Source organism: Papio anubis, chromosome 4, assembly GCF_008728515.1.
Source record: "Papio anubis isolate 15944 chromosome 4, Panubis1.0, whole genome shotgun sequence".
Lineage (NCBI taxonomy): Eukaryota > Metazoa > Chordata > Mammalia > Primates > Cercopithecidae > Papio > Papio anubis.
The window spans coordinates 71,119,012-71,133,799 of record NC_044979.1 but is presented as its reverse complement, the minus strand read 5'-3'; the positions used below and the strand labels follow the sequence as shown (position 1 = coordinate 71,133,799).

The following is a 14,788-nucleotide window of genomic DNA, read 5'->3' as shown; positions in this document are numbered from 1 at the left end:
AAAATTTTCTTTTTAAAAAATTTTTCTTATTTTTCCTTTCCAAAATGTATGAGGATATGCTGCAGACAAATGCTCCTTTACCTCTAAATACGAGACTGTATTTCCTTAAAACAAGAACATTCTTTACATACATAACTACAATTAGCGAAAGTAGAATTAACACTACTACAATACTATTATGTGATGTACAGAGCCCATTCAAATTTTGTGAAATGTGCTTCACAGCAAAAAGAAAAAAAGTGATATTCCTAAGTCTTTGTCTTTCATGACTTTGAATTTTTGAAGACTACAGGCTATTTTGTTGTACGTTCCTCAATTTTAAAACACTTTTTATTTTGATTAATTTAAGCTAAAGTTCCCATGTATCTGTTAGCCAGCTTTTCCCAGTGATACCATCTTGCATTACCATAGTATATTATCGAAACCAGGAAAATGGTATCAGTACAATACTTATTCAGATTTCATTACTGTTCACATGCAGTCATTAATTTTCCTGGTGTGTAATTCTACAAAATTTGATCACAGGTACAGACAGGTTCGTGTAACCACCACTACCATCAGAATACCAACTGTTTTATCACCACAAAGAAAGCCCTCTATAGTCATACTCTCTCCCTAACCCTAACCCCTGTCAACCACTGATCTTTATTACTATAATTTTGTCATTTTAAGAGCATTATATAGCATACAAGTGGTTGCAGGCATAAATAGTTTGTTTCTTTTTAATTGCTGAGTAGTATTTCATTGTATGGATGTACCACAGTTTGTCCATCCATTCTTCTGTCAAAGGACATTTAGGATGTTTCCAGTTTTTGGCTATTGCCCTCCCATTTTACAATCCTACCAGCAATGTATAAGACAGTTTCTTTTCTTCCTCACCAGTACTTGGTGTCACTATTTTTTATTTTGATAGATGTAGTGTTCTCAATTTGTTTTGGTCTGATATTTCCCCAAGAGTGGACTATGAATATTCATTTGACAAAAATACTGTGAAAGTGGCACTGTGCCCTTCATATTAGGAACTGTATGATGTCTATTCCGTTACTGGTAATAGTCATTCTGATCACTTGGTTAAGGTGGTATCTGCAAGGTTTCTCCACTGCAAAGTTACTGGTTTTCCCTGGTAATTAAAGAATATTTTCTGGGGATTTACTTTGAGATTATATAAATACAGTTTCTTATCAAACCTTTTCACAATAATTTTAGCACCCACTGCAAACTATTACTTGAATAGTGTTTAATAAAGAGTGATTTAATAATATAGTGTTTAATAAAGGGTAATTTCCTTTCATTGTTCCTTCTACATTTACTAGCTGTCATTCCATGGTAATACTATTTATTTATTTATATATTTATATATTTATTTATTTATATCAGTATGGTCTCATGAGTTCTTATTTCACTCTTTGGCTTATAATTTGTTACTATCATTTAGTATAATATTTAAATTTTTCTAGAATTTGGCCAGTTGGAGCTCCTTCAAGCTGGCTTCTGTGACCTTTCGACATGTTCTCTTTATTCTTTGAACAATTCCTTACTTGCCAGCAAAACAAGATGTTCCAGGCTCACCTTGTACTTTCCCTGATCCATCCCTAAAATCACCAGTTCTGCAGGAAGTCCTAGTTCTTTTCAGTGGAGAATATATTAAAAAACAAGATCTGGGTGTTAAGTATTATAGTAGATTTTTAACTATTGATTTGATTCTGTTACTAGTAATAGGTCTTTGGAGGTTTTCTGTTTCTTAATGAAAGAGTTTTCATAAGTGATTTTTTTTTTTTAGGAAATCTGTCCATTTCACCCAGGTGTTTGTTTATTCTCATGAAATTATTCATAATATTCTATCATTTTTATATCTCAACTATATCTTCAGTTCATTCCTAACTTTAAAAATGTGTGCTTTATCATTTTGCTTAACCAATTCTTCAGAAAAGTTCAAATGTCCAACTTTTAACATTTTATCTTATTGTAACAATGTATCTATTGATGTCTTTTTCTTCATTAAAGGGAATCCTCATTATTCTGATTCCATATTTGCAGGTTTGCCTTCTCACTAAAATTTATTTGTAACTCCCAAATTCATTGTTGTGTTGCTTTCATGGTCTTTCACAGAAATGCATAGAGCAGCAGAAAATTTAAATGGTCCAATGTGGATGTCCCCAGCTAAAGTCAAATGCCCTTTTTACAGAGTATTTAGTGATGTTTCAAATTTTTGTGCTTTTTATTTGTGATTTCACTGTTTAGAATGGCCCCCAAAAGTAGTGCTGAAGTGCTTTATGGTGTTCCTAAGTACGAGAAGGCTGTGATGTGCCTTAAGGAGAAAATATATGTGTCAGACAAGTTTTTTTCAGGCATGAGTTATAGTGCTGTTGGTGGTGTTTAAGGTTAATCAATCAATAATATACAATAAATAAGATGTCTTAAAATAGAATCACATATAGACAAAGTTATGTACTGATTGATGAAAATGTTGTGACCAAAGGCTTACAGGAACCTAACCTTGTATTTCCCTTAGAAGCAATGACTGTTCAATGTTCAGAGCAACTTTATAGAACATAACCAGTGCAAATAATGAGAATTTACTCCCTCAAATTAGTTTGGGATTATTTTGTTGCTCTTTTACTAATTTCCTAGGTTAGAAAATCAGCTCTTTAACTTTCAGTCTTTCTTACTTTCTAACATGTTAAAACAGTTACAATAATTTTTAAAAAAATATTCATAGTGGATCCTATTAAAATCTTAACCTTCATACTTAAATTAAGACTCTAAAATTAATAGTCATTTCCTTATTTCTATTAAAGTGTTGTTTAAAATGAAGTTTCATTATACCTGTTCTTGTATTCTCTGTTCCAAACAGTTTAGTAAGCCAACTGCATCTGTAGTACCTAGAGCTGTCAGCTCCGTCCGAAATGCTGCTAGTAAAACACTACGCTCTTCTAAGAAAACTTGTTGAAGGGCAAGCAGTAGTTCACCTCGCCAGTCTGAGAAGCTCTCATGAGATTGAGAACTATCATAAACCTAGCAAAGTACATATAACCAAAGTTAGTTTTCAAATAAGCATATTTTAAAAACATTCTAAAAATATTAATCTACAAAGAAAAATAATTAAAAGTCTAGGAGCATGTGTACTTCTTCTCTTTTTTTTTTCTTTTTGAGACAGAGTCTCACTCTGTTGCTCAGGCTGGAGTACAGTGGCACGATCTCGGCTCACTGCAACCTCCACCTCCCAGATTTAAGTGATTCTCCTGCCTCAGTCTCCCGAGTAGCTGGGATTACAGGCACCCACCACCACGCCTGGCTAATTTTTGTATTTTCAGTAGAGATGGGTTTCAACACGTTAGCCAGGCTGGTCTTGAACTCCTGACCTCAAGTGATCCGCCCACCTCGGCCTCCCAAAGTGCTGGGATTACAGGCGTGAGGCACTGTTCCTGGCAGAGTTTCAAGTGTGAAAATATATATAGTTATTCATGCAAAAATATGTATAAAAGATAATTTATAATGTATTATTATTGTTAAAATAATACATAAAACGATTTAGATGCGTAGTATTCTTTGGGTACCTCAGCTTCTCTTTGCAGTTGCATTTTGGTAATTAAATCCTTTAGAGATGAGATTGTACTGAGGTAAGCTTTTCTCTCTTCTAGCCAAGATTCTGAAATCTGCTGAATAGAATGGTCCTCTCCATCATTATAGGGAGACTCAGTGAGAGAAAGCACCTGCATGCCTTCATTATGGACAGCTCTCAGTAATCCCTAGAAACCAAAACCCAAAAGCCAGAATTATGACAACTTCTTCACAGACTGAAAAATTAGACATACAAAGAGAAATAAATTTTAAGCAAGATAGCTTGCAGAGAGAAAACTCCAGCTCAACATTACTGAATGCCTTCTTCCTGTGGAGAGGTAAGCCAACTCCAGCAGATGGCCTATGACTTTCCATAGCTCTCATCTCTAAGTTCCTTCTGTTTGGCTAATGTACTCTTCCTAGGTTTACTGATAAGCCACTGATTTGACCAAAATAAATACATGGGATATAACTTCTACTCTTTAAGACTACTTTAAAAATTCTGGCAAACGAAAACATCAGGAATAAGAATTATTAAGAAAAAAGTCTTCATACATATCATCATTAAATCTCTTACTTTATTATCTGTGAAATATGGAAATAAAATAGATCTCTCAGGTTCCTTCTAGCTATGCAATTCTCTCTTCAGAAACGATCCCACCACATAACTTCTAATGAAGTGCTATGTTCAACATAGAAACAACACTGGCTGAGTTAATAAAAGGTATCTATCTTTTAGTACCTTTATTTTCTTTGGAAAGGAATCTGTTGCACTTTCACTTTCTTCTCCTCGGCCTTCTGATGCTGCGTCAAATCCTTGACTGTGTGTAAGATAAATTCCCTGACCCCAGTCTGATCCAGAATCTAAAATAATGAAAATCATTTGCTGTTTAAAAAAAAAAAAAAATCAACCCCCATGTCCCCAAAAAACCAATATTTCTTAAACAAATACTACAAACATTACAGATATTTATAAAACTTACCACTGGAGCATATTTCTCTAGTCTGGTAAGCATCAGAATGTGTTAACTCAGGAATTGCGGGTCCCTAATTAGAGAAAACAAAAAAAAAATACATATATTTTTTGATTTAATAAAAATAGAATACGCTGAATTATTTTGCTGGTTTCTCATGCTGTAATCAAATCTGTCACACCTTTCATAATAAATGAAACTATTCATGGTTTTTTAAAACAAGTCTGTTTCTTCATGAATATTACCATAAGAAGAGATATTCGTGAATTAAGGAATGATAACATGTTCCAAGTCCATAAAGGAACATCATATATTATTTAACTCTACACAATGGAAAGATTTAAAAAATTTTAAAACTAAAACCTCTTTAAATTTAAAAAAGTTCAAAACTATTAAAATTGTGATAGTATCGTAAGGAAGAGACTGTCCTAAGTTTTCTCATTTTCTTTTAAAAGCACACAATGTTGGAACCAACCCAAATGCCCATCAGTGATAAACTAGATAAAGAAAATGTAGCACATATACACCAGGGAATACTACGCAGCCATAAAAAAGGATGAGTTCATGTCATTTGCAGGGACATGGATGAAGCTGGAAACCATCATTCTCAGCAGACTAACACAAGAACAGAAAACCAAACACCACATGTTCTCACTCATAAGTGGGAGTTAAACAATGAGAACACATGGACACAGGGAGGGGAACATCACACACCAGGGCCTGTCGGGGCATGGGGGCTAGGGGAGGGATAGCATTAGGAGAAATACTTAATGTAGACGACGGGTTGATGGGTGCAGCAAACCACCATGGCACGTGTATACCTATGTAACAAACCTGCACATCCTGCACGTGTATCTCAGAACTTAAAGTATAATAAAAGAAAAATAAATAAATAAAAATTTTAAAAAAGGAATACTGTACAAGGAGTTAAAAACTTGCCTTGATAATACACCTACTTAGAAAGATCAAGTGCCTTAATGAGTTGCATTTTAGTTTGTCATCTACAAAATGAATTAATTTAAATGATTTTTTTTTTTTAAAAAAGCACACAATGTTGAAGAACAATATTATAGAAACCAAATACCTCTTTACTTCTCAGACGCTGTATCACTGCCTTCAAGGTACCACATTCCTCTTTCAGTAACTGAACAGCAACATAGTGTTCCCTCTTTAAGGTTTCAGTTTCTGAAATATGTCTGGATTCCATGTCCAAAATTTCAGCAGCATGTAGTTCTTGCATCTTCTCAATTTTTTCAGTAAACTGACTGATTATTTCAGTAACTTCTTCTGAGGAACATTCACTCTGTAAATCAATTTGTATTTCTGCATTCTTAACAAGAATTTGTGGAGTCTGATTACTGCTATTGACCTTCAGAGTCCCATCTGTCTGGGATGCAATGCTTTTACTCAGTTTTACAGGAAGTGGCTCGAACATGCAGGCCTTTTTGTTTTCTTGTACCGCAGTCTTATCTTCTTCTTCTAAAATGGACAATTTCTCTTTTGCCTCTGTGAGGTGATCCCTAACTTGGCTTAAGTCTTTTTGAAGAGATGCCATATTTGTTTCTTTTATCTAAAACGTAATGAGTAGAACAGTAGGGCATTCAGTTCAAATCTTTCCATATTAAATGCAGAATTTAAAGGGGGTGGGAGGAATGTAATTCATGATTATATGTTCATTTTCCTCAGAGTAGTAGGAAAAACATTTTAGAAACACTCATAGTTTACATATATATATATTTGTATGTATGTATGGTCATAGATTACTATAAAAGTGAAATAATTTTATCAGCTTCTACTTTTGGTTCTCATGGGATACACAGTCCTCTTTAACAACTTTCTACTCCTTCATTAACAGAATGGAAATAAAAAGTATCCTCCTAACAAAGATTTCCAGGAAAACCAAGCAAGAAGATGTTGGTAAAGAAATTTACAACAATGAAAGTTTTCATCAAATCCACAAAATACTTTTTATCTAGTTTTTAAGTTATGGAGCTTGATTTGCTACAGATGAGTATATACTTTGAAATGCAATTAAGATAGGTAGAAATGAGTGAATTAGGAGGTATGTTACTTATCTTACCAAAAGCTCTCCTTGAAGTTTTTCAGTCTTTTCTTTATAACCGGTAAGTTCTGCTTTAGTAGCCACCGATTCAGCTCTAAGAGCCTCGAGTTCATTTAAAAATCTACTTTCCTCATTGCTATGAAATAGCTCAGTAGTTGTCTGAATGACAGCGGAAAACATAAGAAACACATACTTTTAAAAAAATACAGCTAAATTCAAGGCACTTATACATTCTAATAAAACTACCCAAGGAATGACTGCCTACAGATAAAAGGAGTTGCAACAAATCAATGCTCTTTCCAAAAACACAGAAGCTTTTTCAGAACCATCATCTTATATTCTTGAGATAATGATTTTCTTCTTGAGAAAAGAATGATTTTCTGGGAATAAAAGGCAAATAATGTCATTCATATACATCCGAAAAATTTATAAATTATTAGTGAAAATATTCTTTATTACCATTCAAAAAGTTCTTCATATTTATAGCACTTTTGTCAAAAGAAACCAAGTGTAACTAAGATATTTCTTAGAACTCATACATGGAAAGTATTACTATTTTAGGCCAGGCATGATGGCTCATGCCTGTAATCCCAGCACTTTGAGAGGCTGAGACAGGTAGATCACTTGAGGTCAGGAGTTCGAGGCCAGTCTACTGGCCTCAACATGGCAAAACTGTCTCTACAAAAAATACAAAAATTAGCCAGGTGTGGTGGTGCATGCCTGTAGTCCCAGCTGCTCAGGAGGGAGAGGTTGCAGTGAGTCAAACCGTGCCACTACACTTCAGCCTGGGCAACAGAGTAAGACTCTGTCTCCAAAAAAAAAAAGAAAGTTATATTACTATTTTAATTATTTATAACTTAGAGTAATTTAGTTCCAATGAAGGAGGAAAAAGCCAGGTAATTATTATTCTTTGCAAAATACATTATATAATTAAATAATTGTGATTTATCAGTTAATCTCCTGGTGTTTAGAGAAGACTGAAGTTCTGCTACTCAAAGTTATAAATTTATAAGGTGAGAATTTGGAGGGAAAAAAAGCTCTTATCCTATCTATAATAGAGAGCTATGATTTCAGATCTTCACATAAGTAAACTTACAGAGGTCAACTATGCATTTTTACTTAAAACAGATGAAATCTATTATCAGGTATAAAATTTGTAAAAGTTGGCCAGGCGTGGTGGCTAACACCTGTAATCCTAGCACTTTGGGAGGCTGAGGCAGGCGGATCAGTTGAGGCCAGGAATTTGAGACCAGCCTGGCTAACATGCAGGAACTTCGTCTCTACTAAAAAAAAAAAAAAAAAAAAAAAATTTAGCCTGGTGTGGTGTGGCATGTCTGTAATCCCAGCCACCTGGGAGGCTGAGGCAGGAGAATCGCTGGAAACCCAGGAGGTGGAGGCTGCAGTGAGCTGACGTCACACCACTGCACTCCAGCCTGGGCAACAGAGCAAGACTCTGTCTCAAGAAAAAAAAAAAAAAATTTGTAAAATATGTCACCCACACATTAATTCAGTAGATGTTATTAAATAATAGATTTTTTCTCTAAAGTCTGCATTCTTTGTCAATCCTAATATATTTTCATACTTATTATTACTTAAAAGGAATGATAACATAACATGCATATTAGAAGGAAATTAAGAAAAAAATCCCCACAAGTCCTAGAGGACATTTGCTAAAGTTAATGTTTCTTAGTTTCTTCTGACTGCTCCATTTAATGATGATGTTCATGAAATAAACATCACATTTGAAGACTACAAAATACAGTCTGTATCCATTATTTTAGTGATAATAATATGACTACACAATGTTAAGTTAAATTTGGCCTGAGGCTGTCTCTGTATCTTGAGTTCCTATGTAAGGAATTGCAACCTAACTTAGGAGTACGTAAACCTAACTTAGGAGTACGTAAACGGAAAACATTATCTTAGGAGTATAATAAACAGCTACTCTTAGCGAATGACAAGCAGTCAACTGAGCAGACCGGGTCCAAATAAGGCAAACACCTAGCTGTAACTGCACTTTATTTGGTAGTTCTGTCTATAAATATTCACCGGCCACTGTTGCACAAAAGAGATTCGTGAAACCCCTCTGGTTCTGAGTGCTACCCAATTCATGAATCCTTTTTTGTTCAAATAAACTCTCGTAAATTTAGTTTGTCTAGTTTTTCTTTTCTTTTCTTTTCTTTTTTTTTTTGAGATGGAGTCTTGCTCTGTTGCCCAGGCTGGAGTGCAGTGGCGTGATCTTGGCTCATGCAAGCTCTGCCTCCTGGGTTCACGCCATTCTCCTGCCTCAGCCTCCCAAGTAACTGTGACTACAGGTGCCCATCACCATGCCCGGCTAATTTTTTGTATTTTTAGTAGAGATGGGGTTTCACCGTGTTAGCCAGGATGGTCTCACTCTCCTGACCTGGTGATCCACCCACCTCTGCCTCCCAAAGTGCTGGGATTACAGGCGTGAGCCACCGCACCCAGCCTAGTTTTTCTTTTAACAACAGCGTATTTTTTATAAGTGGTATATTTTTATAAAAATCCTTTTGTATAAACTGCTAGATGTAAACAGAACACCATATTCAGTAAATTAGCAATTAACTTAGGAGTACTTAAGTGAAAATAATCAAATACAAAACCAACCTTGAGAACTTCAAAATCTTGAGGGCTTCTTTTCCTTTCTTTCCCTCCCTGTTTTTTCTCATTGCCCTCCAATAGCTTCTGTAGTTCTAGCAGCTTCTTTTCTTTTTCTAAAACATTTTTTTCTGCAATTTCTACTTGTTCTTTTCCTAAAATCAAACTAGTATGCATTTCAACAAGCTGGCTTTCTAATTCTGATATTCTCAAGGTTAATGCTGATATATTTGACCCTGACTCATCTTCTCTTAGTTGATTTAAATTCTGAATATTTGTTCTTTCAGGTTCTGATGAAATTGTTTGATTATCTTGACAGAACTTTGCATATTCCTGAACTGCCTCAAGTTGGATTTGACTCACAAGAGCAGCAGCCACTTTTTCTTCAAGTATTTTCTGTAGATTTAGAATCTTCTTTTGAAGCATTTCTATTTCAGACTGGCCTTGTTCTTGCATGTCTTTTATTTGTTTATAACACTGGGTAAGTTCTAAGTCCTTTGCACTAACAGTGCTCTCAAGTTGTAGCAACCTTGTTTCCAAATTAATTATGGAACCTTTGCCATTTTCTTCAAAAGATTTGAGGTATGTCTGATTTTCTAAGGATTTAAGAGCATCCTCTGTAAGGACTACTTCCAGTTCAGGTTTGTCTTTGCTCAGATCATCTATGGCCATGTTAACACTTTTCCCTGGTATACTTTGAATCTTTTCCATACTTTCACGTTCTCTCTTTAAGCTGAATAATTCCTGTGTTAGCTGATTCATTTTAAAATTGGTTTCTTTAAGTATATTTTTCGTGAAGGTCATTTCTTCATTAGTGGTTTCTACTTGCTGTTCCAAGGCCAGCTTTTCAGCTATAACCATATCCAATTGATGTTTTAAACTGTCTGCTTCTTCTGGGAGGGAATGAGCATCCACTAGTGTCTTCTGTCCAATATTTGCCAATTCCTGTTGAAGTTTTTCAATCACTTCATTGAGCTGCTCTATTTCTTCTTCTCTATTTCTCTTCACACATTCTTGATCACTCATCAAACATTCTATTTGGGTTTCAAGATCCCTTATCAGTTCATTTTTTTCTTCAATAACCTATTAATGAAAAAGGTAACATACATAATATATATGTATTTATATTTTGAAAATTTTACTTTATTTTAGGGCAAAGAGATGATCACACACAAAAATAATATACTACTTCTCAGACATACTACCTTAATTTCATTATAGACCAATATCTGCCCCATCATATCAAACAAGGCCCAGAAAGTTCTGTTAAGTATAAAGTAATATAAGCTTTTAGTTGCTGATTCCCTATTAGGAAAATAGTCAATATCAATACTTCTTAATGGAAAAGGATGAAGTAAGGAAATAAAGGCTACAACCGATGGGACCAAAGGTAATTACCTTACTTAACTCATATTAAATATTAGAATTTATAATAGATTTGGTTAGAATAATATAATAAAATCTAAGTCACAGAGCCTTTCTGAAAAACATTAAAATCCTATGACAATATTAGGAGGGGAGAAAAATACATATAAATTATTAAGCCAATGTGTCTTTGCTTTTTTTTTTTTTTTTTTTCTTTTTGAGACAGGGTCTCACTCTGTCACTCAGGCTGGAGTGCAGTGGCATGATCATGGCTCACGGCAGCTGGGACTACAGGTGGTATGCCACCATGTCCAGTTAATTTTCATATTTTTTGTAGAGACAAAGTTTCACCATGTTGCCCAGGCTGGTCTTGAACTTCTGGGCCCAAGCAATCCGCCCACCTAGGCTTCCTAAAGTATAAAGATTACAGGTGTGAGCCACTGTGCCTGGCCACCAACGTGTCTTAATAAATTAAAATTAATGAATTAAAAGAGAAGTGGGCCAGGTGTGGTGGCTCATGCCTGTAATCCCAGCACTTTGGGAGGCTGAGGTGGGTGGATCACCTGACATCAGGAGTTAGAGATCAGCCTGGTCAACATGGTGAAACCCCATCTCTATTAAAAATACAAAAATTAGCCAGGTGGGGTGGTGGGTGCCTGTAATCCCAGCTACTCGGGAGGCTGAGGCAGGAGAATCGCTTGAACCCAGGAGGTGGAGGTTGTAGTGAGTCGAGGTTGTGCCATTGGACTTCAGCCTGGGCGACAGAGTGAGACTCCGTCTCAAAATAAATGAAATAGAATAAAATAAAATTGGTTTGTTTTTTAAATTCAATGGAGAGCAACATTATAACCATTTAGCCCTTTAAAACTCTGGCTCATATTAATTTCATAATCAATTTTAAATGAGTATACCTTGTTATCTGTCGTAATTTTAAGTTGCTGCTGGAGTTTCATAATTTGTTCATTTAATTGGTCAATTTCTACCTCTTTTTCCTGTATTATTTGGGCAAATTTCCCAAATAGTACATGTTGGTCTTGAGTAGACACAGCATCAGATTCCTTTATGGCAAGTCCCAGTTTCTCCATGTCATCCTAGGAACAAAAATAATTATCACAGTTGGAATAATCATTACACATCATTTTCAGAACATAATTACAAAAGAAAACAGAGCCTATAACATACAAATGAATACAATCAGAGATACCATATGGTTATTGTAAATCAATAATTCTTAAACTATTTTGATAAATGATCCCAAAATTTTCACTTATGATGAATTCAAATGTTCAGGTTGGGCTGAAAATAAGTTCTATGCAAATGTGTCTGCCTGTTAATGTCCATCTGTTGAGTATTATTTAACAGCTGGATTTACCAAATGCTTAATAAAGCAATATAGGGACCAGGTGTGGTGGCTCATGCCTGTAATCCCAGCACTTTGGGAGGCCAAGGCAGGCAGATCATGAGGTCAGGAGATCAAGAGTGTCCTGGCTAACACGGAGAAACCCCATCTCTACTGAAAATACAAAAATTAGCCGGGCATGGTGGCACATGCCTGTAGTCCCAGTTACTCAGGAGGCTGAGGCAGGAGAATCGCTTGAACCTGGGAGGCAGAGCTTGCAATGAGCCGAGATCACACCATTGCACTCCAGCCTGGGTAACAGAGTGAGACTCAGTCTCAAAAAAAAAAAAAAATAATAATAAAGCAATATAGGACTGAAACTATGACTTATTTACAGATAAAAGGTTTTCTAAACTAATTACCTTAAATAATTTGTTTTCTTGTTCAAGTTCTTGTAGGCGGGTAGTAGATTCCTTTTTCTGTATTTCTAATTGCATATGTAATTGTTGAACTTCTTCATTCTTATTTTCCAGTTCTTCTCTAAACTGTTCTAATTGCTCTTCTAAGTTTGTAATCTTTAATATCAAAATTATCAAAAGAGAAAAGATGTTTATACAAATATTTATCAAGATAAAATGAAGAGTGTTACATTTGCTTTACAAAGTATGCATGCTTAAAACATGAGTCATAAGAATAAAAGAATGTGGTTTTTCTAAGCCAGGTATAACCTGTGTTACCTGTGTGGTTCCTAGACATGCTCAAACTGGCCACCCTTAAACTATCCTATGTAAAGCAGAGAGGAAACCTTCTGAGAAAGGATAAAAGGAGCCATTTCCTATGTAAGTATCTTCTCCTGAAGCAGAAAGGAGTCATAGGAGGAAGGGAAAGAATCCACATATTAAATCTTAGTTTATGTTACATTTATTTGCTATCAAAAGGCCTAGAAAAGCTGTAGAATTGTTTTGTTAGCCACCGTATAAGACTGAATGTAGTCCAAAAATATCTAATTAACTCACTAAAAGGCCTGGCTGCCATGTGGCTTGTTAAGCAGAAGGAAGCCAAGATAGAAACTAAGACCAAGAGATCCTTAGGTCTGATTTACAAAAACCTTAGAGAAAATGAATTACACAATTCAGGAGAAAATTAGATAGCTCCTATAGGTAGGACAACAGAAATTTATTTAATCATTTTGAGGATGGATTATCAATAATGGTAAAGCAACTGCTTTTTGATGGTTAGAGACTGAAATGAATGATGAATATTAAGAATTAGTTATTTGTAGGGGAAAGAGAGAGATCAGACTGTTACTGTGTCTATGTAGAAAGAAGAAGACAAAAGAAACTCCATTTTGTTCTGTACTAAGAAAAATTCTTCTGCCTTGAGATGCTGTTAATCTGTAACGCTAGCCCCAACCCTGTGCTTGCAGAAGCATGTGCTGTGTTGACTCAAGGTTTAATGGATTTAGGGCTGTGCAGGATGTGCTTTGTTAAAAATGTGTTTGCAGGCAGTATGCTTGGTAAAACTCATCGCCATTCTCCAGTCTCGAGTACCCAGGGACACAATGCACTGCGGAAAGCTGCAGGGACCTCTGCCCAAGAAAGCCTGGGTATTGTCCAAGGTTTCTCCCCACTGAGACAGCCGGAGATACAGCCTTGTGGGAAGGGAAAGACCTGATGATTCCCCAGCCCGACACCCATGAAGGGTCTGTGCTGAAGAGGATTAGTGAAAGAGGAAGGCCTCTTTGCAGTTGAGATAAGAGGAAGGCATCTGTCTCCTGCTTGTCCCTGGGAATGGAATGTCTTGGTATAAAATCCGATCATACATTCTATTTACTGAGATAGGAGAAAACCGCCTTATGGCTGGACGTGAGACATGCTGGCGGCAATACTGCTCTTTACTGCACTGAGGCGCTTGTATAAAGTCAAACATAAATCTGGCCTACATGCACATCAAGGCACAGCACCTTTCCTTAAACTTATTTATGACACAGAGACCTTTGCTCACACGTTTTCCTGCTGACCCTCTCCCCACCATTACCCTATAGTCCTGCCACATCCCCCTCATTGAGATAGTAGAGATAGCGATCAATAAATACTAAGGGAACTCAGAGACCAGTGCCGGCGTGGGTCCTCTGTATGCTGAGCGCTGGTCCCCTGGGCCCATTGTTGTTTCTCTATACTTTGTCTCTGTGTCTTATTTCTTTTCTCAGTCTCTCGTCCCACCTGATGAGAAATACCCACAGGTGTGGAGGGGCTGGCCCCTTTCAGTTATTTTTATGTTTAAAAATTGGTTTTGGTTGAGGACAGTAATATTCATTTAGCTCACTGGTTTGTTGCTACTTAATACAAAGTGAATGAATGATTTCCAAATGTGTATTTACCTCATGATCAAAACTGCTGATCAAAAAGCAAACTAAGATGCAGGAGCATCTCTGTTATCTAAGGCAACAGAGCCTGTCCTCAGCAGCACTTAGTGACAAGTGGCTCAGAAAGCAGCCTATAAATCATTTACTGCCTTAGAAACTGAAAGAGGGCATCGCTGATTACACACTAACAAATCACATACTGAGAACCATATCTGAACACTGACAAATCCTTAAAAACCAGTTAGCTTAGTATTTCCTAAACAGTATCAATACTAGTAGTAATAGCCATCACTTGTAAAGAGTTTACTGCTAAGCACTGTACAAAGTGCTTTATATGTATTATTTCTTAAAACTCTGTAACAACCTTATGAGATCTGTTCTGAGTATCCCCATTTTAGAGATGAGGATGGACGTCACAGAGAAGAGTAATTTGCTTTGAGGCCACATGGTAAGTATGTGGAGAAGCCAGCTTTCGAACCTGGGAATTTATCTCTGAATCTTCC

General features: G+C 36.0%; 1 protein-coding gene across 16 annotated transcripts in view; it reads right to left on the bottom strand.

The window, feature by feature from the left end:
• AKAP9 (A-kinase anchoring protein 9) overlaps nucleotides 1–14,788 on the bottom strand; it is a 172,210-nt gene that overhangs the window by 21,480 nt on the left and 135,942 nt on the right. For all 16 annotated transcript variants that reach the window (XM_003896346.5, XM_021936074.2, XM_021936076.2 and 13 more), the window contains 9 exons: nucleotides 12,343–12,495; nucleotides 11,493–11,672; nucleotides 9,226–10,299; nucleotides 6,616–6,756; nucleotides 5,620–6,105; nucleotides 4,545–4,608; nucleotides 4,304–4,425; nucleotides 3,558–3,749; nucleotides 2,827–3,015 (listed from right to left, as the gene is read on the bottom strand). In XM_003896346.5, the coding sequence (XP_003896395.5) occupies nucleotides 2,827–3,015; nucleotides 3,558–3,749; nucleotides 4,304–4,425; nucleotides 4,545–4,608; nucleotides 5,620–6,105; nucleotides 6,616–6,756; nucleotides 9,226–10,299; nucleotides 11,493–11,672; nucleotides 12,343–12,495 (2,601 nt within the window). The remainder of the gene's footprint in view (nucleotides 1–2,826; nucleotides 3,016–3,557; nucleotides 3,750–4,303; nucleotides 4,426–4,544; nucleotides 4,609–5,619; nucleotides 6,106–6,615; nucleotides 6,757–9,225; nucleotides 10,300–11,492; nucleotides 11,673–12,342; nucleotides 12,496–14,788) is intronic.